At 43.5% G+C, this 26313-nt stretch overlaps 1 protein-coding gene across 14 annotated transcripts in view; it reads right to left on the bottom strand.

The window, feature by feature from the left end:
* LOC140909632 (uncharacterized) overlaps positions 1-26313 on the bottom strand; it is a 110814-nt gene that overhangs the window by 55527 nt on the left and 28974 nt on the right. For 12 of the 14 annotated variants that reach the window (XR_012158301.2, XM_073339405.1, XM_073339416.1 and 9 more), the window contains exons 4-8: positions 20031-20099; positions 12543-12658; positions 5424-5498; positions 2709-3254; positions 919-1059 (exon numbers count right to left, since the gene is read on the bottom strand). Coding sequence is in view for 13 of the 14 variants with exons in the window: in XM_073339405.1 (XP_073195506.1) it covers positions 919-1059; positions 2709-3254; positions 5424-5498; positions 12543-12658; positions 20031-20040 (888 nt within the window). In the remaining variant the exon portion in view is untranslated. Of the gene's footprint in view, positions 1-918; positions 1060-2708; positions 3255-5423; positions 5499-12542; positions 12659-20030; positions 20100-25607; positions 25666-26313 lie in introns of all 14 variants that reach the window. The other 2 variants (XM_073339397.2, XM_073339401.2) reach the window with 2 other exon arrangements.

The raw sequence follows: 26313 nt of genomic DNA, 5'->3' as shown, positions 1-26313 counted from the left end.
TTGGGGTTATTTGCACAGGTGTGCAAAGCTCCTTTGATTCCCCTTTCCCGTGTCATGCCAGCCACTGCTGAGCTGTGCACAGTGCTTTATATTCCTAACAAAATCAATTCAAGTTGGATCCCGTATTTACACTTTGTGTGTTTGTGAAAAGCTAAGTAAGCGTAATGTTTCAGGGAATATTTAAATTTGTAAACAACATTTATAAATTAAAAGTAAATAAAATTAGTACTCTCAATACCCATCATTTTCTATCCAAAGGAAAAGCAACATTATCTAATGGAACATTTTCCATGTTATATTTCTGATATTTCAGGTCAAGTCCTTCATTTGTACAAGTCTAGCTGTGTTTCCTGTCAGATTTAAATGGATCTCTTCTGCACTAAAACTAATAGTAAATCAGACTATTTCCAGACTGCAGTTGCAATCATGGATGAAAAATTGTCACACTGTATGTTGACAAACCAGCAAGACAAGTTAATTCATGAAATTTCAGGTGTACGGCAGCAGGTCAGTACAACTTTGCAACTTTTTTCTAATTCAATAGATTCAACCATATTTCCAGCTTTCTTCAATGCGGGGAAGGAGAAGACACATATGGAAAAAAAAGTCTGATTTATAAGAATGTTTATCCTTCCTAGACTAAAACAAGTCTTGTTCTTGGAGACAGCCTGGTATAGGTAATATGCTTGATGAAACTGGATTCTGCAGGCTTCATTAAGTTCTTTCTCTACTGAATCAGTTTCTAGTTTATATTTAAAACGTGACACATTGGGATGTCTTTGTGTTTTTATCTCTCAAGCAGTTCTGTTATTCAGTGTGATCTTTTTAAAAAGTGCTTTATAAAGATACTCCAATTCTTGAGACCTCAGTAGTACTTTGCAGGAAAAACAACAAAAACAAAAAGTGAAAGACTTTTACCATTTGTTGCTGCTTCCCTTCGCTCTCCTCTTCTGGTTTGTTCAGGTCTGATCTGCTTCTTATATATGCTTGTTCATTTTTACACATTCCTACCAAACCATCAAGAAAGGAAGCTTCCCCTCTCAGGTGCTGCTGTTCTTCCTGATTTAATAAAAGGAAAAATTAAGTCAGTGCAAGAGTCATTGCACATTTTATAGTGGCAGTGCACATTATGTTTCTTGTTTTCATATGACAAAAAAAGAGGCTCTTGTTAATACTTATAATTCCAAGTTGCTATTGTTTTCATGGATTCTGGCTGTTGCACACCAGCATAACTTGTGCAGTAATTGGTCACACCCAGGACAAACAAGGCAATTTAGAGACAAAATATAAAGGCAAAGAGTTGCTAACCAGCCATTTATTTAGGAGGAGACACTTAGATCCTGATCTTACAGTTACATGCTTGACTTTACACATAGGAGTAGTTTCACTGACTTCAACAGGACAACTTGTTGAATGTCAAGCATGTGAATAGCTGTTAGCAAGATAAGAACCTAGGCATTAAAAATATGCCCCCAAAAAAAGTTTTAGGGGAAAACCCACTATAAGAAAACCCCCTTATGGAACAGTTCTTTATCCTATTGATTTTTAAACAGAAAATGATAACCTTCCTATGGAAACTTTGAAATATACTGTAGAGTTCAATAAAGAATTCTATCCCTGCTGCAGAAGTCTATAGGGTGGTTCAAAAAAAACCTAAGAAAGGACAGAATTCTCTATTCATTCTATAGATCTTAAAATAACCCTATGACATTTCTAAAGTGGCCTGTCGGTTTAGATCCCAGTTCCTCAAAGTACTTAAGCACATATCTAACTTTTAATCATGTGACTTCAATGGGACTACTCAAATACTTAGGTTTAGGTTTAGGACCTCACTGAACTGAGGCTCTATTCTCTAAGATTTCCAGGAACTTTCTGTAAGGGTAAATCCATAGGTGTTCAGAAAAGGAGAGTTCTGTTTATTGCTGAAGTTCTAAAGGGACGAGGAAGTGAAAAAAAACTTCTTAAAAAACAGGATTACAGAAGACTAAAGTTGTGCTATGGGACACCATAATTTTCAATATACCATACCGGAAGTTCTCTTCTACTTCAAACATTTAGAGCCAGATTTCACCACCATACTGCATAGCACCTTATTCTAGAGGCAAGTCTGCTTTATTTTAAAGTGGATTTTGCAGTACAATATAGACATGATGGAATTACACCAAGGATCAGGTTGGCTTGCAGAGTTCTTTACTGTCTAAAGACCAAACATGAACATTTATTCTTCAGTCATTGTTTCATTACAACAGGGCTCCCTCCAATGAGTATCCAAAGGCCTCAGCAAAATATTCATTATTATTTTGGGGCACTTAAAATGCTGTATAATAAACATGCCATACCATGTCATGTCATTACCTCTAACATGTCACTAACACTAATGCCACCAAAAGTGAAAATACTGGAAAATTGTGGGTGGGTGTGTGGTTATATTCTCTCTCTTTTAAAACAAAAAATCCACACCTTTCCATTATTTAGGTTTCAGCCACCTCACCTCATGTCTCATTACAGCAAAAAAGTAGATAGCAACCAAACAGAATTAGAAAAGATGAATGATTCCATCTGGAACTGAATAGTGTTGGTTCTGTTTAAAATTCCCTCCTTTTTTGCAATGCCCTCTGATCCACATACGCACACTGATATGCAGCATAGGGAATAACAGGAGCACACTCCTCTGAAGTCATATTAAAAGGCAGGTATCTTTGACTTACCACAGAGCAGGTTACTTCACTCTCTTGCCCTTGAGCTGGTTTATTATGCTCTTCATATCTTTTCAGCTCAGCTTCTAGCTCCACAATTGTCTTCTGCAAGGCCTCCTTGTCCTTCTTTGACTGCCAAATGAACTTGTCGTACTCATTCTGGATCCTCCTTTCCTTTTTGCAATTTGGACACTCTGGAACTTGGTGTGTCTCGGCTGATAGTCCTTCTGATGCTACCTTTGAAGATGGCAAATCTAACCTGGATTTGTTTTCCAGTTTAATCTCTCTAGTACTATGAAAAGGCACCACTAAAGTGTTTGAGCGAGCCTTGAGGTATCGACTGTGGTCTGTTGTTACTTTACTTTTATCTACAGCAGTAACAGACTGGATGGGTGCTGAAATCTTCTCCGATGGCTTCTCCACCTGAGGCAGGTTGATTTTCTGCCCCCGGATGTCTCTGGAAACATCTAGGTTTGATACATGATCCTTGCAGCTTTTGTACATAGATCTGGAGGGGGTACTGAGACTGAAGTGAATAGGAGGAAAGGAAGTCTGCAGCTGTGGGACCCATTTTTAATTGTATTACTTTCTCAAAAAATAATAGTTAAGAAACAAAACAGCATGATTTTTTATCAAAGCATAGTTAACTCGTAGTAATTTTTGTTGTTGCATTCTCCAATCTCCATTTGTAAGCACAGAACAATAAATAAGATCTCTAAGTATTGAATTAGGGAGATATTCCTAAGGAGGTTACTACCATGGGGTTAAGCCTTTAGCATTCATAAATCTCAAAGTATTTTATTAAGTAAAGTAAGCATTATTATTCTCGTTTTACAAATAAGGATACTGATACACAGGGAAGCTGAGTGACTTGCTCAAATTTACATATCAAGTTAGTATCTGGATCAAGAATAAAACCAAGTTATAGAAATTTCAGAAACTCCTAAGTGACTTGCAATCATAAATCATTTAAGCGCTTTTGAAAATACCACTCCAGCTCTCCTGGTTCTCCAAGTAGGACACCAACCACTGAACCACTCTGCCTACCATGAAGTTAAACGGGAATTTAGCTGTAGTAAGGAATGACTAAGAAATGCAGGATTTGTCAGGTACAGAATTCTTCCCTAGATTATCTCTCAATGTATTGTGGAATTCAGTGCCAGTACTATATAAATAATCTACTTACCAGGTTAAAATTCTCATTTGCAGACTCTCTACTTACAGTTGTATTCCAAGTTTTAAAAATTATGGCCTCATTCTCAATTACTTTGCACCTTGTGTAATCATTCACACCCATCCATAGCCGTAATAATGGCACATAACTCTTATACAGTGCTTTTCATCCACAGATCTCAAAGCATTAGAGCCAATTCATCCCCGTGCTAGTGCTCAGTCAGGGGGAAGCCAATGCACCTTCCCTATTCTGGGGTTCTTGAGGGTTAGATCAAGTCAAACACAGTTTACAGCAGCCTTATGCGTTGCAAGTTAGGGCAACCCAACTGCAGTGGCCCACACAGGAGCTGTGCCACCCAAGAACAGCTGGAGTCATGACCACCTCACCTCAATCTGCACCCAACTTGCTTCAGGCACCAAAGGCTCCTGGATATTCCTTGTGGAAGTCCCTATAGCTGCTTTATTTCCCCTTTGTGCCATCATGGCAGAAAAAAAGGGGCCACAGGGCAGGGATGAACTCCCTCTGTGAGTGCAAAGTGGGTGTAAAATGCTACCATTCTGATTTGATATTGTTTTATAGTCATTTTACACAGGTGTAAATGGCTATCCACAGTGCAGAGCTCTGGAGAAATCAGACCTTCCTAGTAATTTTAAAGTAACACTGTCTGCCTGAAATCTAGTCCATTTAGAACAAATTAATTCAATGTACAGTCATTTCAGTTACTGGACTACACCTGCCCCGGAATCCCCTTGACAATTCTGTGATTTTTAAAATCACATTTTATCATCTTTTTTCTTTCCCCTGATGCTATATGAAAACCACCCACAAAAAGCAGAACCTGACTAGCTATACAAGGAAATAGTGAAAGACTGTACATCAAGTGCTGTCAAATGCACAAAGTAATCAAGCTGGAAGAAAGATCTCATATTTTGCTATAATAATCTTTGGTGCTAACTAAAATAATAGCAGGTAAAAAGTTTTCAGACAGAAGTGAGATTTTTTTCAAGCAGATAGTGTCCCTCTAAGAGGTATAAATAGGACTGGGAAAAGGGAGTGAAATAACTGGCTGACAAAGATTCCAACCTCAGCCAAAATAGCACACCAAAACATAAAAACGGCAGAAACAGTAAGCCTTGTAGCCCTTTCCAGATTAATAGATCAAAGGAATAAAAGGAGTATGGGGGAAAAAAACTAATTTTTTTAAAGTGCAGATAATTACGGAAATACTAGTGTTCCAAGATGAAAGAAGAAGAGCCACATAAGAGAGACAAATAGAAGTGTCAAAAGAATTTTTACACACGCTTACTTAACCTGTGTAGTTTTCCACCACCTTCAACTTGGTCTTAACCTTACAGGGCTGATTCTGCTATCATTTGCACTAATATAATTCAGGAATAATTTCACTGAAGTCAACAGCATTACACTCAAGTAAATCCTGTGCAAGTAACAGGTAAAAACCAGGCCCAAAGTTTTAAGCACCAGGGAGTACAGAAAACATGTTCAACTTGAATGCAGTTGTAACTTGTCTAGTACACAAACGCTTTGGCTTTTACCTTTCTTGCATTTGTAGTCTCAAATAATCCACTTTTTTTCCTGGGATTCTTCTGAGCAGAAAGTGCACAGAGTGTCTTCAATTAAAACAGAAATAGCAGAAGATCAACAAAGCTTTTCACCAGACTAATACAAACAAACCTGTTTTATTGTACCAGTTTATATGTTTTTTTCCATAGATAAGATCCTCTACGAGTAAAATTGGTAAAAGACATTTCATAAAGCACTTTGAGTTCTGAACTGAAATACAAAAGTCTGATCCACTTTATGTAAAGAGTAACCCTTTCATACAGGCCACATTGCAGAGACTGACTGACATTTGAAAAGTGTTCTAATTCACCAGGAAGGTAGGTTCAGAAAGCTTCACACATATCCCTTCACCACAGTTTTGAAATGAGGTTCAGCTAAATCAATTACATGTACAGCTTTTATTTTTGTACATGTTGTTACTGTCACTCTTATCAACATAATTAAATTAATACAATAGGACTGCATTGCATCAATGGTTTTCAATTATTATAAATCTGAGTTTGAGAAATTTAATTGACACCCAAGGTCTAAGCTTTTAACCCTGGGTAAAAAAATATACCACTGATATACCATCCTTCCCTCAACCACAACACACTTCCTGCAATTTAAAGGGGTATTTGTGCACTGTTTAGTGTGCATTATATTTAATTGTAATATATTGTCAAGCAAGATAATGCAATGAAAAAAATTAAATGTGACTTATGGGTATGGCTGATTGCATACCAGAAAAAGCTATTTGTTGAATAAATTAGTTGATGGATAGTGGTGAAAATGATGAAGTGAAATATGTGTGAAGGCTGTTCAATTAGCTTGGTTCACTAGCAGCTCTTGCTTTTGTCACATTTAGCCCTGGTCTACACTAGGACTTTAGGTCGAATTTAGCAACGTTAAATCGATTTAAACCTGCACCCGTCCACACAGTGAAGCCCTTTATTTCGACTTAAAGGGCTCTTAAAATCGATTTCCTTACTCCACCCCTGACAAGTGGATTAGCGCTTAAATCGACGTTCCCAGCTCGAATTTGGGGTACTGTGGACACAATTCGATGGTATTGGCCTCCGGGAGCTATCCCAGAGTGCTCCATTCTGACCGCTCTGGACAGCACTCTCAACTCAGATGCACTGGCCAGGTAGACAGGAAAAGAACCGCAAACTTTTGAATCTCATTTCCTGTTTGGCCAGCGTGGCAAGCTGCAGGTGACCATGCAGAGCTCATCAGCACAGGTGACCATGATGGAGTCCCAGAATCGCAAAAGAGCTCCAGCATGGACCGAACGGGAGGTACGGGATCTGATCGCTGTTTGGGGAGAGGAATCCGTGCTATCAGAACTCCGTTCCAGTTTTCGAAATGCCAAAACCTTTGTGAAAATCTCCCAGGGCATGAAGGACAGAGGCCATAACAGGGACCCGAAGCAGTGCCATGTGAAACTGAAGGAGCCGAGGCAAGCCTACCAGAAAACCAGAGAGGCGAACAGCCGCTCTGGGTCAGAGCCCCAAACATGCCGCTTCTATGATGAGCTGCATGCCATTTTAGGGGGTTCAGCCACCACTACCCCAGCCGTGTTGTTTGACTCCTTCAATGGAGATGGAGGCAATACGGAAGCAGGTTTTGGGGACGAAGAAGATGATGAGGAGGAGGTGGTTGTAGATAGCTCACAGCAAGCAAGCGGAGAAACCGGTTTTCCCGACAGCCAGGAACTGTTTCTCACCCTAGACCTGGAGCCAGTACCCCCCGAACCCACCCAAGGCTGCCTCCTGGACCCAGCAGGCGGAGAAGGGACCTCTGGTGAGTGTACCTTTTAAAATGCTATACATGGTTTAAAAGCAAGCATGTGAAAGGATTACTTTGCCCTGGCATTTGCGGTTCTCCTAGATGTAGTCCTAAAGCCTTTCCAAAAGGTTTCTGGGGAGGGCAGCCTTATTTCGTCCTTCATGGTAGGACACTTTACCACTCCAGGCCAGTAACACGTACTCGGGAATCACTGTAGAACAAAGCATTGCAGTGTATGTTTGCTGGCATTCAACCAAAATCCGTTCTTTATCTCTCTGTGTTATCCTCAGGAGAGTGAGATATCATTCATGGTCACCTGGTTGAAATAGAGTGCTTTTCTTCAGGGACACTCAGTATAGCCCATTCCTGCTGGGCTGTTTGCCTGTGGCTGAACAGAAATGTTCGCCGCTGTTAGCCACAGGGAGGGGGGAAGGTTGAGGGGGTAGTCACGCGGTGGGAGGAGGCAAAATGCGACCTTGTAACGAAAGCACATGTGCTATGTATGTAATGTTAACAGCAAGGTTTACCCAGAAAGAGTGTAGCGACTGTTTTATAAAATGTGTCTTTTTAAATACCGCTGTCCCTTTTTTTTTCTCCACCAGCTGCATGTGTTTCAATGATCACAGGATCTTCTCCTTCCCAGAGGCTAGTGAAGCTTAGAAAGAAAAAAAAAAAACGCACTCGCGATGAAATGTTCTCCGAGCTCATGCTGTCCTCCCACACTGACAGAGCACAGACGAATGCGTGGAGGCAAATAATGTCAGAGTGCAGGAAAGCACAAAATGACCGGGAGGAGAGGTGGACGGCTGAAGAGAGTAAGTGGCGGGCTGAAGACAGGGCTGAAGCTCAAATGTGGCGGCAGCGTGATGAGAGGAGGCAGGATTCAATGCTGAGGCTGCTGCAGGACCAAACCAGAATGCTCCAGTGTATGGTTGAGCTGCAGCAAAGGCAGCTGGAGCACAGACTGCCACTGCTGCCCCTCTGTAACCAACCGCCCTCCTCCCCAAGTTCCATAGCCTCCACACCCAGACGCCCAAGAACGCGGTGGGGGGGCCTCCGGCCAACCAGCCACTCCACCACAGAGGATTGCCCAAAAAAAAGAAGGCTGTCATTCAATAAATTTTAAAGTTGTAAACTTTTAAAGTGCTGTGTGGCATTTTCCTTCCCTCCTCCACCACCCCTCCTGGGATACCTTGGTAGTCATCTCCCTATCTGTGTGATGAATGAATAACGAATGCATGACTGTGAAGCAGCAATGACTTTATTGCCTCTGCAAGCGGTGATTAAAGGGAGGAGGGGAGGGTGGTTAGCTTACAGGGAAGTAGAGTGAACCAAGGGGCGGGGGGTTTCATCAAGGAGAAACAAACAGAACTTTCACACTGTAGCCTGGCCAGTCATGAAACTGGTTTTCAAAGCTTCTCTGATGCGTACCGCGCCCTCCTGTGCCCTTTTAACCGCCCTGGTGTCTGGCTGCGCGTAACCAGCAGCTAGGCGATTTGCCTCAGCCTCCCACCCCGCCATAAACGTCTCCCCCTTACTCTCACAGATATTGTGGAGCACACAGCAAGCAGTAATACCAGTGGGAATATTGGTTTCGCTGAGGTCTAAGCGAGTCAGTAAACTGCGCCAGCGTGCCTTTAAACGTCCAAATGCACATTCTACCACCATTCTGCACTTGCTCAGCCTGTAGGGAATAGCTCCTGACTACTGTCCAAGCTGCCTGTGTACGGCTTCATGAGCCATGGCATTAAGGGGTAGGCTGGGTCCCCAAGGATACATATAGGCATTTCAACATCCCCAACAGTTATTTTCTGGTCTGGGAATAAAGTCCCTTCCTGCAGCTTTTGAAACAGACCAGAGTTCCTGAAGATGCGAGCGTCATGCACCTTTCCCGGCCATCCCACGTTGATGTTGGTGAAACGTCCCTTGTGATCCACCAGAGCTTGCAGCACTATCGAAAAGTACCCCTTGCGGTTTATGTACTCGCCGGCTTGGTGCTCCGGTGCCAAGATAGGGATATGGGTTCCGTCTATGGCCCTGCCACAGTTAGGGAATCCCATTGCAGCAAAGCCATCCACTATGACCTGCACATTTCCCAGGGTCACTACCCTTGATATCAGCAGATCTTTGATTGCGTGAGCTACTTGCATCACAGCAGCCCCCACAGTAGATTTGCCCACTCCAAATTGATTCCCAACTGACCGGTAGCTGTCTGGCGTTGTAAGCTTCCACAGGGCTATCGCCACTCACTTCTCAACTGTGAGGGCTGCTCTCATCCTGGTATTCATGCGCTTCAGGGCAGGGGAAAGCAAGTCACAAAGTTCCATGAAAGTGCCCTTACGCATGCGAAAGTTTCGCAGCCACTGGGAATCGTCCCAGACCTGCAACACTATGCGGTCCCACCAGTCTGTGCTTGTTTCCCGAGCCCAGAATCGGCGTTCCACAGCATGAACCTGCCCCATTAGCACCATGATGCATGCATTGGCAGGGCCCATGCTTTCAGAGAAATCTGTGTCCATGTCCTGATCACTCACGGGACCGCGCTGACGTCGCCTTTTCGCCCGGTATCGCGTTGCCATGTTCTGGTGCTGCATATACTGCTGGATAATGCGTGTGGTGGTTGATGTGCTCCTAATTGCCAAAATGAGCTCAGCGGCCTCCATGCTTGCCTTGGTATGGCGTCCGCACAGAAAAAAGGCGCGGAACGATTGTCTGCCGTTGCTCTGACGGAGGGAGGGGCGACTGACGACACGGCTTACAGGGTTGGCTTCAGGGAGCTAAAATCAACAAAGGGTGTGCCTGTACATCAAGGAGTATTTCAGGCAGGACTGCATGGAGGGTTCCAATAAGAAATGGTGCACCAAAGTTATCGTTGTTATTGGAACAAGGAGGTTAGCCTGGCCTCTGATTGATACATGGCTAGATTAACCTCGCTGCGCCTTCTCTGTGACTGACTGCAGTGTGATCTAGACAGGGGAGGAGGAAAATGAGTACAAAACAAATCTGGTCTATTTCTTGTTCTGACCCACTCCATCTATCCTTTACATCTTTGGCTGGCAGCAGACGGTGCAGAAGGACTGCATGCCATCCACATCTCATGGCTGCTTGGCAGAAGATGGTACAGTACGACTGCTAGCCATCTTCATCTCTTGCCTGCCTGGCAGAAGATGGTACAGTACGACTGCTAGCAGTCCGTATCGCCTGCCGCTCACCATAAGACGGTTCAATAGGACTGCAGGACTAAAGAGAATGACCTGGTCAAGTCACTCCAAATTTAGTCCCTGCGCCCATGTCTGCCCAGGCGCTCCCAGCCGACGTGGCCAGGAGCACCTCGGACACGACGAGGACGACTACCAGTCGTATTGCACCGTCTGCTGCCAGAAGGCAATGGGTTGCTGCTACTGTGCAGCAAAGCCGTACCGCGTCTGCCAGCACCCAGGAGACATAGGGTGACGGTTACCTGAACGGGCTCCATGCTTGCCGTGGTATGGCGTCTGCACAGGTAACTCAGGAAAAAAGGCGCGAAATGATTGTCTGCCCTTGCTTTCACGGGGGGAGGGAGGGTGGGAACGGGGTCCTGACGATATGTACCCAGAACCACCCGCGACAATGTTTTAGCCCCATCAGGCATTGGGATATCAACCCAGAATTCCAATGGGCAGCGGAGACTGCGGGAACTGTGGGATAGCTACCCACAGTGCAACGCTCCGGAAGTCGACGCTTGCCTCGGTACTGTGGAAGCGCTCCGCCGAGTTAATGCACTTAATGCACTTAGAGCATTTTCTGTGGGGACACACACACTCGAATATATAAAACCGATTTCAAAAAAACCGACTTCTATAAATTCGACCTAATTTCATAGTGTAGACATACCCTTAGCTGGCTTCCCTCCACTTTTTCTTTCCCCTCCCTATTAGGTTCTGATGTCTTTTTCCCCAAAGTAGTTGTTTTCAGTGTCTGCTTCTTTTTTTCCTTCTCTTTCCTTATTCCTCTCTTGCGGTCTCTACACTGTGTTCTCTGCCTCTCTCTCCCTTTTCCCTCCCATTTCTCCAGACACCATCTAAATCATAGGCACTGATTCCACGGGTGCTTCGGGGCTTAAGCACCCATGGGGAAAACACAGGGGGTTCTCAGCACCAATCAGCTGGCAGAAGGCACTTGGGGGAGGGAGGAGAGCAGCGAGCGGGTGGGGGGCATCAGGGAGGAGGTGGGAAGAGATGGAGTGACAGAGGGGCCTCGAGAGGGCGGAGCAGGGACGGAAAGAGGCAGAGCAAGGGCAGGGCCTCGGGGGAGGGGTGGGAGGCAGCACAGCAAGGGCAGGGCCTCGGAGGCGGAAAGAGGCAGAGCGGGGGTGGCTTGGGGAAAGAGGTGGAGCAGGGGCAGAGGCCTTGGGGTGGAATACTCACCAGGAAAAATAAAAAAAAGTCAGCCCCCATGCTTGAAATACCTTACCTCTCTTATCATAGCCCATCTCATCCCCCCACTCTTGCAAACCCTCAAACATCTCCATGCATCCACCCATATTCTCACCTAAAGGGCTTGGAAATATTACCAGACACCTACTAGTCAGACTTGCTAGTTACTGGCCTGTACAAAAGATGAATGGGTAGGAATTGGCCAGGGGTAATACTGAGGTAAGAGACCAATCTCCCCACTGCTGCCAGGAAAGAGGAGGATGCTGGAATTTCTACCAAGATGCTGTCCCTGGCCCCCTCTTTCATATCAGTCTCTAGCTACTAGATGACAGATAAATGTAAAACTCTCTGAAAGTCCTTGATTAGGTGGGGTCTCCACTACTCTAATATATCTTTGTTTTTGAGTAATCCCTCTCAGTGAATAGCCCCATTGCCTGCTTTGGCTCAGAGTTCCCAAGCAACATTAGGGTGAAGTGGACCTTAATTCTTGCCACTTTCACAACTGCCTACAGGATTCTGAATAGCAACAGACACAACTGACAAGACTATTTAGTTTTTTCGGTGCTGCATCTTGGGAAAGCTTTGAGCAACAGCAGAAACACTGCATTTGGACTGTCCATTTGCAGACTTAGGAAGACAGCACTGCATCAGTTTACCTGCTGCTCATGTTTATAATGGTTAGAAATTTGAGGCCTGATTCAACTCTTGTTTATGCTATTTTAAATCAGAAATAAGGTCATTGGTAGTCAGTGTCAGACTAGTGGGGGGGGGGATGGGGGGAAGGAAGACCCACATTTTTTGTAAATGAAAATTTACTTTCCACAGAAATTGATCAGAAAGCTTCACCATGAGCACATGGATTTTTAAGATCTGCTGCAAATCACTGCCAAGAAAAAAAAATTATACCTGGTAAGCGCTATCTTGCATTGAGGTGGTTTTCATAGCTTGACTTTTCATACATTCCACTCTACTAGCAAAACTCCATGCCCATAGGAAATGATGAAGAGCAATAGCCAGGAGAGCTGAAAACAAAGAACTGTGTGAGCTTCGATGTTGTTGGTAAACATATTTTACGATACTTCAGTGGGATTTTCAGTCACTTATGAACTTTTCAAATCCCACCAATAATTCTGATGCACAAGGAATTACATGCAATATCCCCATTAAAAATAACAGCAGTAGTATTCATGAGTAGGGCCCTACCAAATTCACTGTCCATTTTGGTCAATTTCACAGTTGTAGGATTTAAAAAATAAACTTCATGGTTTCAGCTATTTAAATCTAAAACTTCACAGTGCTGTAATTGTAGGGGTCCTGACCCAAAAAGGAGTTGTGGGGGGCTCACGGGGTGGGGGCTTGTGGTACTGCTACCCTGACTTCTGTGCTGTTGCTGGCAGCCACACGCCCTTTAGAGCTGGGCAGGTAGAGAGCGGTGACTGCTGGCTGGGGTCCCATCTCTGAAGGCAGAGCCGCTGCCAGCAGCAGCGCAGAAGTAAGGATGGCATGGTATGGTATTGCCACCCTCGAGTCAGCAGGCGCCACTCTCCGGCCACTCAGCTCTGATGGCAGCGGCGCAGAAGGAAGGGTGGCATGGCATGGTATGGTATTGTCACCCTTACTTCTGCACTGCTGCTGGCGGAACGCAGCCTTCAGAGCTGGGCACCCGGCCAACAACCACCATTCTCCGGCTGCCCAGCTCTGAAGGCAGCGCAGAAGTAAGGCCGGCAAGACCACAACACAAATGAAGCCCCAAGCCAGCAGAGGCCTCTAGGCACTACCATAATATAAGCTAAATAATAGACCCTGCTGCCTCTAGGAATGAAGTGAAAAGACTTGATATGCCTTTGGAAGCATCAGTATCTTTTCCACAGACTTTATTAAAAATGGATTATTAAAATGTTTTGTTTAAATGTTTGACCTTTCTGGCCTGTACAATATCACAAACTGAAACAGACAAGATTTCAATGCCAAAATCCATTGCCACTGCTGGGAGAATATATTAAAAAAAAACAAAACAAAAAACCCACACACTTACAGGACAATCTAAAATATCATTTTAAAATGCTACAAGGATAGATTGCTTCAACATCTAGCCCTGCTGAAAACAAACACAACAGACCATCTGCCAGAAAGAACATTGATCAAAAATGATGAGCCAAATTCACTGCTGGAGTAAGTGGGTGCAGTCTCATTTATTTCAATGAACTTAGCCAATGTTTCTGTATGTTATAAATTGTTGAGATGACACATGGTGCAGACTGTTGCGGGGTGAATGAGATCAAAAACACTGACATTATTAGAGTGCTCTCACTGAGAGTAATATATCAATTTCAGCACATATATATTTATAGACTCAAAACCCAAGAATGTGGCAGCTATTCACTTGGGTCAGTATAGTTTAAAGGAAAAGATAGGATATTTTTACAATGATAAGAAAAATATATGGCCACTATTGCCAGTTTAAGGGACTCTGTTAGAACAATTTCTCTCTATCTAATTTGCCTTATAATTACACTAAATCCTACAATGATTGCTCTCATTTAAGTATTTACTGAATCTGCATTCCTTTGATGATTTTTTGTTTGGTTGTTTTTTTGTGTTTAGAAACCTCCTCTACACTGATTTCTAGATAACCCCTTACAGATTCTAGAAAGTGCGGGGCAAATTTCCATAACTGCGGGCAGATGCCTATTGCCCTCTGTAACAGGACTATCACGGTTCCCTCCCCACTCTGAACTCTAGGGTACAGATGTGGGGACCCACATGAAAGAACCCCAAAGCTTATTTCTACCAGTTTAGGTTAAAAAATTTTCCCAAGGCACAAATCCTTCCTTGTCCTTGTATGGGTACTGCTGCCACTACAAGTGAGTTAGACAAAGATTCAGGAAAAGGACTGCTTGGAGTTCCTGTTTCCCTAAAATAGCCCCTCAAGACAGTTCACCCCCTTTCCTGGGGAAGCTTGAGAATAATCTACCAACCAAATAGGTAAACCAGATTCTTAAAAAACAGAACTTTATTATAAAGGGAAAAAAAGTAAAAGAAGCACCTCTGTAAAAATCAGGATGGAAGGTAACTTTACAGGGTAATCAGATTCAAAACACAGAGGATTCCCCTCTAGGCAAAACTTTAAAATAAAAAAAAAAACAGGGACAAACCTCCCTCTTAGCACAGGGAAAATTCACAAGTTGAAAACAAGAAGTAATCTAACGCGCTCTGCCTTATTTACCTACTCTTTTTGCAATACTGAGACTCACTTTAAGATGGTTTATAAGAGAAGGAGTTTTCTGACCTGGTACTTCTCTGCTTTCCAAGAGAACACACAAACAAAGCCTTCCTCTCCCCCCCCCCACAGATTTGAAAGTATCTTCTTTCCCCATTGGTCAGGTGCCAACCAGGTTATTTGAGCTTCTTAACCCCTTACAGGTAAGGAGGAATTCTAGGCTTCCCTTAGCTGTATGGTTATGCCAAGGACCCATTTCACTTCTAAGTTACCATCCTATGTTACTAGGGCCCAGATCTGCAAAGGTACTTAGGTGCCTACATCTGGAGTTTAAGTTCCATTTTTAGGCACCACTGTGCTCCATAAAAAAAAAAAATCTCTCACCCACCTCCTAATCCTGTAGGTATCTGCACTGCAATTAAACACCTGCAGGTGGCCCAGGTCAGCTGACTTGGGCTCACAGGGCTCAGGCTGTAAAACTGTGGTATAGACATTAGGGCTCAGGCCAAAGCTCAGGTTTTGAGACCCTCCCACCTTGCGGGTCCCAGAGCTCAAGCGCCAGCCCAAGCCTGAATGTCTACACTGCAATTTTGCAGCCCTGTAGCCCGAGCCCACCAAGCCTGGGTCAGCTAACACAGGCCAGCTACAGGTGCTTAATTTCAGTGTAGACATACCTATATTTCTGCTGTAAAAGTTTCCCAGGCACCTATATTTCTTCCTCTGCTGCTTCACTTTAGACATCCAGACGCCTCTCTCACACCTAAGCCCTACTACAATCCACAAACCTGGGGAAGATAGGTGTTCCTCCACGTATCTTTCCCAAGGGCCCCAGTCCAGTGTGCAGTCTCTGAGTACCCCCAACTTCACACAAAACAGACATGGGGGGAAAGGGCTCCTTCATAGCCCAGTGGCTAGGGTACCAGCCCCAAATGTGGGAGACCCCAGTTCTTTTACTACCTCTGGCAGGGGAGAAGGGAGTTCAGCTAGGGCTTTCTACTTCTCAAGTGAGTGCTCCAACTACTGAACAGCCTGAATTGGGGGTGGGGGGGAGATGCTCTCAATCTCTTTTGTTGAAGCTTTTTCACTTTAACTGAATAATTAAATCTTAACACTCCAGCGTAAAGCCCCTATTCAGAGCAGGCAGAGGGAGGAATTGAACTGGGGGACTGGCCTATTTTCTGGGTGAGTGCCCTAACCATTGAGCTACAGGCTAGTAGAGAGGACTCCTTCCCAGCTATTATGTGTGGAGTTAAGCAAGCACCTAACTCCATCTCCCAAGAAACAGCTTAGGCGTCTATGCCACCTGACCCTAGGAGAGGGGTTCCAGCTGTGAATCGCAAGCGGAGATAAGCACCTCCCTGTAGCCTGGACTTCAGCACCTAATTCCACGAGACGGGTGGGCTTAGCAAGCACAAACACACCTCTCACTGACATCTCCCATTGGCTAGCTGAGGCAGCTCCCCTCCTAACATGCTGGTTTTGTGGCTCACAGTCTAACCCCCCTCTCTCTCCCCATTCATTGTACAGGGAACCTAATTTGTGGATTCCATTGTTATTACAGTGATTTCCTAGACACCTACAAGTTCAGTGCTGTATCACCTAAATCGCTTTGGGGATCCAAGCCTCGCTGTTTGGTGGTATATTTATTCTATACAGGGAACAGCAGGGAGAGCATTCAATATCCTGTCTCTGAATAGGAGAAAGGACCATAGCTACATGCCCTAAGCACAAGGACTGTAGGGGAACCTGACCTGGAAGGAAGTCTAGCTGTGGCTAATTAGGAAATTCCCCAGAACATTATAAGTGTGCTTAGAGTTTGGCCTGTGCTGCTCTCTTGGTGTAGGAAGCAGGTTATGCTAGTTGACACCTCCCCCCAAATATACCACTACAGGAAAGCTATATTTATGAGGACATTTGTTAATGCCACTGATAACATCTGATGAAGTGGGTTATAGCCAACAAAATCTTATGCCCAAATAAATTTGTTAGTCTAAGGTGCCGCAAGGACTCCTTGTTGTTTTTGCTGATAACAGAGAGACAATTAAGACGGGTTTGGGGGGGGGTTGGTGGTTGAGTGGGGAAAATGCTAAATATTTGGCTAGCAAATAGACATGTTTCCGCTTAAACAGAGTTTCTAAAATGTAGACAGCTTTCTGGTGGGCTACTCAGTTATTTCTTTGGCTAATTTAACTTAGAAGCCACACTGATAAAATCCTTTTGGGTTCCTAATTTAAAACTGCCAAAACCTGGCCCTGTTGCCTGCTTGGTGTGGGGCCCAGACCTGCTCTGTGACTATAATGCGTCTAGCAGTCCCTGAAGAGGCCTCACTCACCCTGGCATTGCTCTGTGGCTGTCACAATCTGTCCCTTTTGGAGCAGGAGGGGTGCGGAGTCGGTAACTCCGCTGTTAACTCTTGACAAGTCTCATGATATTTGGTGTTTTTCTTGAAGCCCCAGCTTCCAGAGTCACGTAATTAGGTGACGATATCAGCTCTGATGGGGGCGGGGGAAGTCATGGAAAAAGCTTGAAAACTTGACCCCTATGAACTCTAAAGTCTCAAAACCAGCAGGCCAATATAAAAAAAATCTAAATTGTATTTTTTTTTTTAAAAAAAAATTTATGATTTTTAGGCCAATGTCATCATGATCCTTGAAGGGTGGGGTTAACAATGCTCTAACTCTGCCCCACCTCTCAGCAAGAGGCTGTATGTGGACAGTGCTCCTAATTTGGGGAGTGGTGGCTAATCTCCAAAGCTGGGTAACAGCCTCCTTTAAAGGAGTCATGTGCTCCTTAATCTCCAATTACTCCAGCTGTCACCCAGGAAAGGGACAGAAATTATCAGGGTTTAAAAGGAATCACGAGAATGGATGACATAAACGCAAACTATGGCCCCGGCCCATAAAAGGAAACAAGACTATCTAGGGAAAGGACCACTCATGTGGGGATCTGACTGCTGCTTATCTTTCTCTGCCATGGCAGCTTAACAGAGTTGCTGTAGTAACCCCAAGGGCATTGTATGGAAAAGAGGGAGTGAGTGACAGGCCACACTGGTATTGGGAGGAGCCAACACTCTTCTCTGAGGGATTCCAGCTGCTCTACACCTCTCCCAAACAGTTCAGGATTAGTGAAGCTAATGTAGAGCTGGGTTATATGGTAGTAAATCCTCACAAAATTCTACTTACCCATCCTGTCCAGATGGAATAATTTTTGTTTTACTGAGTGAGTGAAATGTTAGTTTTTCACTACCATCATGGTACGGGTGGCTGGGTGTAGGGTGACCAGATGTCCCTATGTTATAGGGACAGTCCCGATATTTGGGGATTTTTCTTCTATAGGTGTATTACCCCTCTACCCCATACTGATTTTTCACACTTGCTGGGTGACTTCTGCCTTCACTGATAAATCTCATCACAATTTTGCCAGGCTGATGTGCCTCCCTACTCTCATGAAATCACTGGCTAGGATTTAGCCCTCTGGCTGCAGGAAGTCTCTTGTTTGTCTTTGACTGGGTAGTGAAATACTTGATTTTACCTGTTAGGTAGGGTTTAGGAAGTTGTGGGGCTGGTACCACACCACACTATGGTTTGTCTGACTACTGACAGGGTGGCCTATTATATGAAATGTTTTTCTAGGGGGCTAATGTCTGCATTACAAAAAAATACAACCACAACAACTGCAGTGATACTAATTAGCCTGCAGAAGCAAAGGACTGAATGAACATGGAGGCTGAACTGTCCACTCACGGACTACTCATTCTGGGTCAGGACTGAGGTACATAGGCAAGGCCGTATGGTGAAACTTACACTGCAGCAACTCTGTTCTACCTGTTGTGTGGATCAAACTGGCACCATTCACAACACTAAAAGTCACTCTAAAAACACCTCAAATATACTTTGGATAAGCTTGCAAGTCAAAATCCTCCTGAGTAAAATATGATCACACCTGTACGGACATGTTTTCAGATAAATCAAAAGTTATTTTGTTTTCCACCCTAGTTATAAACCCCTGCACTCTGGGGATTATAACAGAAAGGTTGACAGACATTACTACTGCCAAACGAATGGCATCACTAGAATATGATACTAATATGATAAGACTGAAACTTGATAATAGTGTGACTTTCATGCATTAGAATGAGAATACTGTTACTATCATGTACATCTAACTTAAAACACCAACAGCCAAACTGACAATTTCCACTTCATTTTTACGGAAAGGTCCATGTAGCAAGGTGACCACTCACTAGCACGGCACCTCCTGCTGGTCATCTTGGGAATTAGCTCTTCCAGCCCAGAGCACCCTCTGCAGGCCGGTGTCTCACCTGCCTTAGGGTCCCCCTGTCCCTCCTGGACCCCAGTGCCCTTTTACCTTGAGGTGCTGCCCCCTGGCAGTGCCCCACATTCTGGGTCTCCCCTCCCCAGGGAACCCCCAACCCTCTATCCCCACCTTGCCTCAGTGGCTACTGCCAGTCACCAGCTAGCCCCCGGTCACTGGGGCAGACTGCAACCTGTAAACCACTCAACATCAGCAAGGGGGGTTAGGACCTGCTGCCTTTGCCTATTCCCAGGCTGTATCTCTGCAGCCCCAGTACCTTTGATAGGCCTTCAACAAGGCCTGCAGCCTGGGGGTTTACCAGGCTGGCGCTTCCCAGCTCCCTTTGCCCCTCCCCAGCACTGCTCCAGTTCAGGTACCTTTCTCTCAGGCAGCTAGCCCTTCTCCCTCCAGGGCTAGAAAGAGACTTTTCCCAGCTTCTGCCCCACAGCCCTCTTATAAGGGCCAGCTGGGTCCTGATTAAGACAGCCAAACCTGTGGTCAGCTACACAGTCAGCTTCCCCTAGCTGTTCTTAATCACTTTTCCCAGTCACAGCCCCCTCCAGGGCTGCTTTAACTCCTTCAGGGCTGGAGCGGGGTGACCACCCCGCTACAGTCCACAAAAAATGCTTCACATGAGAAGAGGCACTGATCTATTTATAGTCAAAACAGCTGGTTTTTACACTCCAGGTCATGGCCTCAGGACTGCTCCAACTCCCGTTTGTGCCTGAATAGTCTGTGTACAGAGTTACCTTGTGAAGCGCTGAAATGTGTAGCCTCTTTCCCAAACAGCGATATTGTTGGGTTATTTTTTTTTCACCTTGTACAAACACCTTTTATATGAACACAGCTTTAATGCTGACCTTTTCCCATTTGGACAGGGTCCGTTGCCTCTTTGGTAGGATCAGAGTTTCACACCCTGTCTTGGCTTGCTTTGAAAAACAAAAAGTACAGAAGAAGCTTTTCACCATCTAGTCCACAGCTGCTTTCCCCTCCATATCCTTCCTGAAACACACATTAAACTAAACAAATCATACAATAAGCAAAGGCCTCCAGCTAAAGCTAGTTCATCCAGATAATATGCCAGCTCATCATGTATATACTGATAGGCATGCTATAGGATTCTGCTCTAATCACCCATACACCAAGCTACTGCAAACACATTTTCTATTACTTCTGCTTGTGTAGTTACCAATGTATAACACTGCAATGAACACCTTTCTATAGTCATTCTGCAACAAACACATGCTTTGAAGTCCTTAGATGGAGTACACTGTAAAAGCAAAGCACTGTACATGGTTATTATTAAAATGCAATATCTATGTTAATGTAAATGTACATTAATGTACTTTTAAAGAAAGTCTAAAACATTAATATAGTTTGCATATGAACATTTAAAATATTTCCACTGTAAAGAAGATCTATAAAAATTCTGAAAACTAGGTCTGCCGTTGCAATATTCACCTTTTTTCATTTTCTCTTTATTTGTTCTCAAAGATGAAAAAGCTAATATCATATTAATTTTTAAAAGGATTTTATTAGTACATTAAAACATTTACTCTAACGAGGATTCACATCCAGAAACAATCTTAACTGAGAAGTTCCAAATTTCTGCACACTTAAATTTTCTTAACTGTAATGTTCTTTCATGGCTATTTTTACATGTTGGAAACAAATTAGCAAACATTTTGTGAGAAAGTATAAGAGATGTATATATAAATTTTCAATTTCGTTTCATGGTTACTTATTTCTCTTTGAAGCAATTTCATTTACAGTTGCCATTCTGAAACCTCTGTCCTGATACCAGAGTCATCCCTATGTTGAGAACCAACAAATATTAGGGGCTTTGCAGCTCAGCTTCTCAGTGGAGGAGACATAGATTCTCAATAGATTCTAAATTTAACTTGTTTTATTTACACACATACACCAGTCCTGGAACAGAGGTGGTAAAACAGCATGCAGGGCAATCCCTTCCTTCAGGAATCTTAATCCAACATCAGTGCCCAGTTCCCGGGAAGCAACTTTGACTCAAGAATAGACTAATCAGAGACCAAAGAAGAGAACAAACTCTCGTGCTGCTCACACAGCTCCCTCTCCAAGGACCACTGTCTATACATAGAACCCTGCATAACCCAAATCGAACAATAATACATCATGTCTTCCAAGTCTAAACATTCACCTACATGTTAAGGAAAAAAACTTGGAAGACTTGTAATACTGCCAGTCAGTGATGACCGCTATAACAAGAAGTTATTAAATTCCGTGGGCCAAATCCTGTCCTGAAATGAAATGGGATTGCATTGCGTATGTCGGGAAAGAATTTGGCCCTGTTTGTGATGTATTTTTCACACACTGGACCAACCACACACGCATGAATTACTTGTTTTATATTAAGGGACACTAGAAGTCTAAATACTAAGATGGGTGAACTTGACTGTCTGGCTTTAATTGAGGATACTGATATAACAGGCATCATGGAAACTTGGTGGAATGAGGATAATCAATGGGACACAGTAATAAAAGGGTACAAAATACATAGGAATGACAGAGTAGGTCACATGGTGGGGAGTGGCACTATGTGTGAAAGAAAGAATAGGGTCAAATAAAGTAAAAATCTTAAATGAATCAAACTGTACCATAGGATCTCTATGGACAGAAAGTCCATGCTTGAACAATAACAGTATAGCAGTAGGAATATACTACTGACCATCTGACCAGCCTGGTGACAGTGACTGTGAAATGCTCAGATAGATTAGAGAGGCTACAAAGGCAGAAAACCCAGTAATAAAGAGAAATTTCAACTACCCTCATATTGATTGGCTATATGTCATTTCAGGAAGGGATGCAGAGATAAAATTTCTCAACCAATTAATGACAGCTTTTGGAACAGTTTTTCCTGAAATCTACAAGAAGAGAGACAATTCTTGATTTAGTCCTAAGTGGAGCATAGGATCTGTCCAAGAGGTGAATATAGCTGAACGACCAGGTAATAGCGACCATAATGTAATTAAATGTAACATCCTGGAGGGGGAGGGGGGAAGAGACCCACCACAGTAACATTTAACTTCAAAAAGGGGAACTACACAAAAATGAGGAAGCTAGTTATACAAAAATTAAAAGGAAGGGTGAAATGTCTGCAAACTGCATGGAGATTACTTAAAAATACAATAATAGAGGCTCAAATTAAATGTATACCCCAAATTAAAAAACAACAACCATAAGACGACAAAAAAGTGCCATCAGGGCTAAACTGTTAAGAGGCAAGAAGAGATCCTTTAAAAACTGGAAGTCAATTACTAATGAGTAAAATACAGAAAGGAGCATAAATTCTGGCAAATCAAGTATAATTAGGCAGGCGAAAAAAGAATTAGAAAAGCATCTAGGAAAAGATACAGAAATGAACACCAAAACATTTTTTTAAATACATCAGAAGTAGGAAGCCTGACAAGGACAATAAAGCCTCTGGACAATAAAGATGCTAAAGGAACACTCAAGGTCATTGAAGACAAGCTAAATGAATTCTTTGCATCAGTTTTCACTGCAGAAGATGTGAGGGAGATCCCCACACCCAAGCCATTCTTTTTCTGTGACAAATCTGAGGAACTGTCCCAGATTGAGGTGTCAGAGATGGTTTAGGTCCAAATTGATAAATTAAACTGTAATAAGTCACTAGGACCAGATGGTATCACCCAAAAGTTCTGAAAGAACTCAAATATGAAATTGAAGAACTAACTGCGGAATGTAACCTATCACTTAAATCAGCGTAGATACCGGATGACAGGAGGATCGCTAACATAAATCCAATTTTTATAAAAGGTTCCAGAGGTGATCCTGACAATTACAGGCCAGTAAACCTAACTTCAGTACCAGGCAAACTGGTTGAAATTATAGTAAAGAACAGAATTACCAGACACATAGATAAACGTGATATGTTGGGGGAGAGTCAACACTGGTGAGGCATGATTTCCCTTAGCAAAAGCAATCTATTAGAATTCTTTGAGGGTGTCAACAAGCATGTGGACAAGGTTGATCCAGTCAATAATGACAGGTTTCAGAGCAGCAGCCGTGTTAGTCTGTATCCACAAAAAGAACAAGAGTACTTGTGGCACCTTAGAGACTAACAGTTTTACTAGAACATAAGCTTTCATGGACTACAGCCCACTTCATCGGATGCACAGAATGGAAAATATAGTAAGTGTATATATATATACACACACACACACACACGCACATATACAGAGAAGGTGGAAGTTGCCATACAAACTGTGAGAGGCTAATTAATTAAGATGAACTATTATCATCAGGAGAAAAAAAACTTTTGTAGTGACAATCAAGATGGCCCATTTAGACAATTGACAAGAAGGTGTGAGGATACTTAACATGGGGAAATAGATTCAATATGTGTAATGACCCAGCCACTCCCAGGCTATATTCAAACCCAAGTTAATGGTATCTAGTTTGCATATTAATTCAAGCTCAGCAGTTTCTCGTTGGAGTCTGTTTTTGAAGCTTTTCTGTTGCAAAATTGCCACCCTTAAATCTTTTACTGAGTGGCCAGAGAGGTTGAAGTGCTCTCCTACCGGTTTTTGAATGTTATGATTCCTGATGTCAGATTTGTGTCCATTTATTCTTTTGTGTAGAGACTGTCCGGTTTGGCCAATGTACATGGCAGAGGGGCATTGGTGGCACATGATCGCATACCTAGATGTGCAGGTGAACGAGCCCCTGATGGCGTGGCTAATGTGATTAGGTCCTATGATGGTGTCACTTGAATAAATATGTGTGTCCACATATTTATTCAAGTGACACCATCATATAGAATTATGTACAAAATAACCTGCATTCAAAAATAAAACAATGTAAAATTTTAGAGCCTGCAAGTCCACTCAGTCCTAATTCTTGTTCAGCCAATCGCTCAGACAAACAAGTTTCTTTACCTTTGCAGGAGATAATGCTGCCTGCTTCTTGTTTACAATGTCACGTGAAAGTGAGAACAGGCATTCTCATGGTACTGTTGTAACTGGCGTTGCAAAATATTTACGTGCCAGATGCACTAAAGATTCAGATGTCCCTTCATGCTTCAACTACCATTCCAGGGGACATGCATCCATGCTGATGACAGGTTCTGCTCAATAACAATCCAAAGCAGTACAGACTGACACATGTTCATTTTCATTATCTAAGTCAGATGCCACCAGCAGAAGATTGATTTCCTTTTTTGGTGGTTTGGGTTTTGTAGTTTCCGCATCGAAGTGTTGCTCTTTTAAGAATTCTGAAAGCATACTGCACACCTCATCCCTCTCAGATTTTGGAAGGCACTTCAGATTCTTAAGCCTTGAATCGAGTGCTGTAGCTATCTTTAGAAATCTCACATTGGTACTATGATGGGGTTGGGACTCACCACCGCAGCGCTTCCTGCTGTTCACTCTGGGAATTAGCTCAGTTCATGCAGAGCGCCCTCTGCCGGTGGTGTCCTGTCCGTCTCTCACCCTGGATTGGCGTCTCGACCCGCGTTGCTCCCAGCTTGCGGCGTCCTCTTCAGGGCACTTCCCTCTGGCCGTGCCCACTGCTCTGGTCTCACCCCCTTCCGGGGGTTTGGTGTTATCAGCAGTCTTTCTCTTTGCCCCAGCCACAATGGCCAACCACACCCCAAAGTCTAACCCCTTTTGACAGGGGTCTGGTGCAGTCTGTGATGGCTACTCCAAAAGGCGACATGGAAGTGCAAAGGGGAAAGGGGGGACCCAGGCCAGCCCTCTACTCTGGGTCCCGACCCAGGGACCCTTTGGCAGCAGCCTTCCTGCCTGTCCTCCTTCTCTCCCTTTGTCCGTCTCTCTCCCTGGGCTGTTTCCCCTTCGGCCCCTTTTTCTCAGGGCCCCCAGCCTGGCAGGTACTGAGCGGGAGTTCCCTTCTGCTCCTCCCCGCCTGCCCAGCACTGCGCTGTCCCTGGTGCTAGTCTCCTCACACAGGGGACAGACCTTCACCCTCTGAAGGCCTGGGAGAGACTACCTGCTCCCTTCCTGGGCACCTATATAGGGGCTGGCCTAGCCCTGATTGGCTGGCTGTAATACTGGCCCTGATTGGCTCTCTAACAGGCCCTCCCTGATCGGCTGCGCAAGGCGGCAGCCACTCTGGCATGGGGGTAGGCACTGCCCCACCACAGTACCTTCCTTGTGTTTTGTGAAATCTGCAGTGAAAGTGTTCTTAAAATGAACAACATGTGCTGGGTCATTATCTGAGACTACTATAACATGATATATATGGCAAAATGCGGGTAAAACAGAGCAGGAGACATACAATTCTCCCTCAAGGAGTTCAGTCACAAATTTAATTAACGCATTAATTTTTTAACAAGCGTCATCAGCATGGAAGCATGTCCTCTGGAATGATGGCCAAAGCATGAAAAGGCATACGAATGTTTAGCATATCTGGCATGTAAATACCTTGCAATGCCGGCTACAAAAGTGCCATGAAAATGCCTGTTCTCACTTTCTGGTGACACTGTAAATAAGAAGAGGGCAGTATTATCTCCTGTAAATGTAAACAAACTTGTTTGTCTTAGCGATTGGCTGAACAAGAAGTAGGACTGAATGGATTGTAGGCTCTGAAGTTTTACAGTTTTGTTTTTGAGTGCAGTTATGTAAAAAAAAAATCTGAATTTGTAATTTGCACTTTCATGACAAAGAGATTGCACTACAGTACTTGTACAAGGCAAACTGAAAAATACTATTTCTTTTGTTTATTGTTTTTACAGTGCACATATTGTTAATAAAAATAATATGCACTTTGATTTCAATTACAACACAGAATACAATATATATGAAAATGTAGAAAAACATCCAAAATATTTAATAAATTTCAATTAGTATTCTATTGTTTAACAGTGCAATTAAAACTGTGATTAATCACAATAAATTTTTTAATTGCGATTACTTTTTTTGAGTTAATTGCATGGGTTAACTGTGATTGACAGCCCTATTATTTACCTCTTCACAGAACACAAGAACTAAGTGTCACTCGATGAAATTAATAGGCAGAAAGATTTTAAAAAAACAAAAGGAAATACTTCTCCACACAGTGCACAGTCAACCTGTGTAACTCATTGCCACGGGATGTTGTAAAGGCCAAAAGTACAACTGGGTTCAAAAA

The sequence above is a fragment of the Lepidochelys kempii genome, chromosome 3, assembly GCF_965140285.1.
Source record: "Lepidochelys kempii isolate rLepKem1 chromosome 3, rLepKem1.hap1, whole genome shotgun sequence".
In the NCBI taxonomy this organism is placed as follows: domain Eukaryota; kingdom Metazoa; phylum Chordata; order Testudines; family Cheloniidae; genus Lepidochelys; species Lepidochelys kempii.
This window is presented reverse-complemented; position numbering and strand designations above follow the sequence as displayed.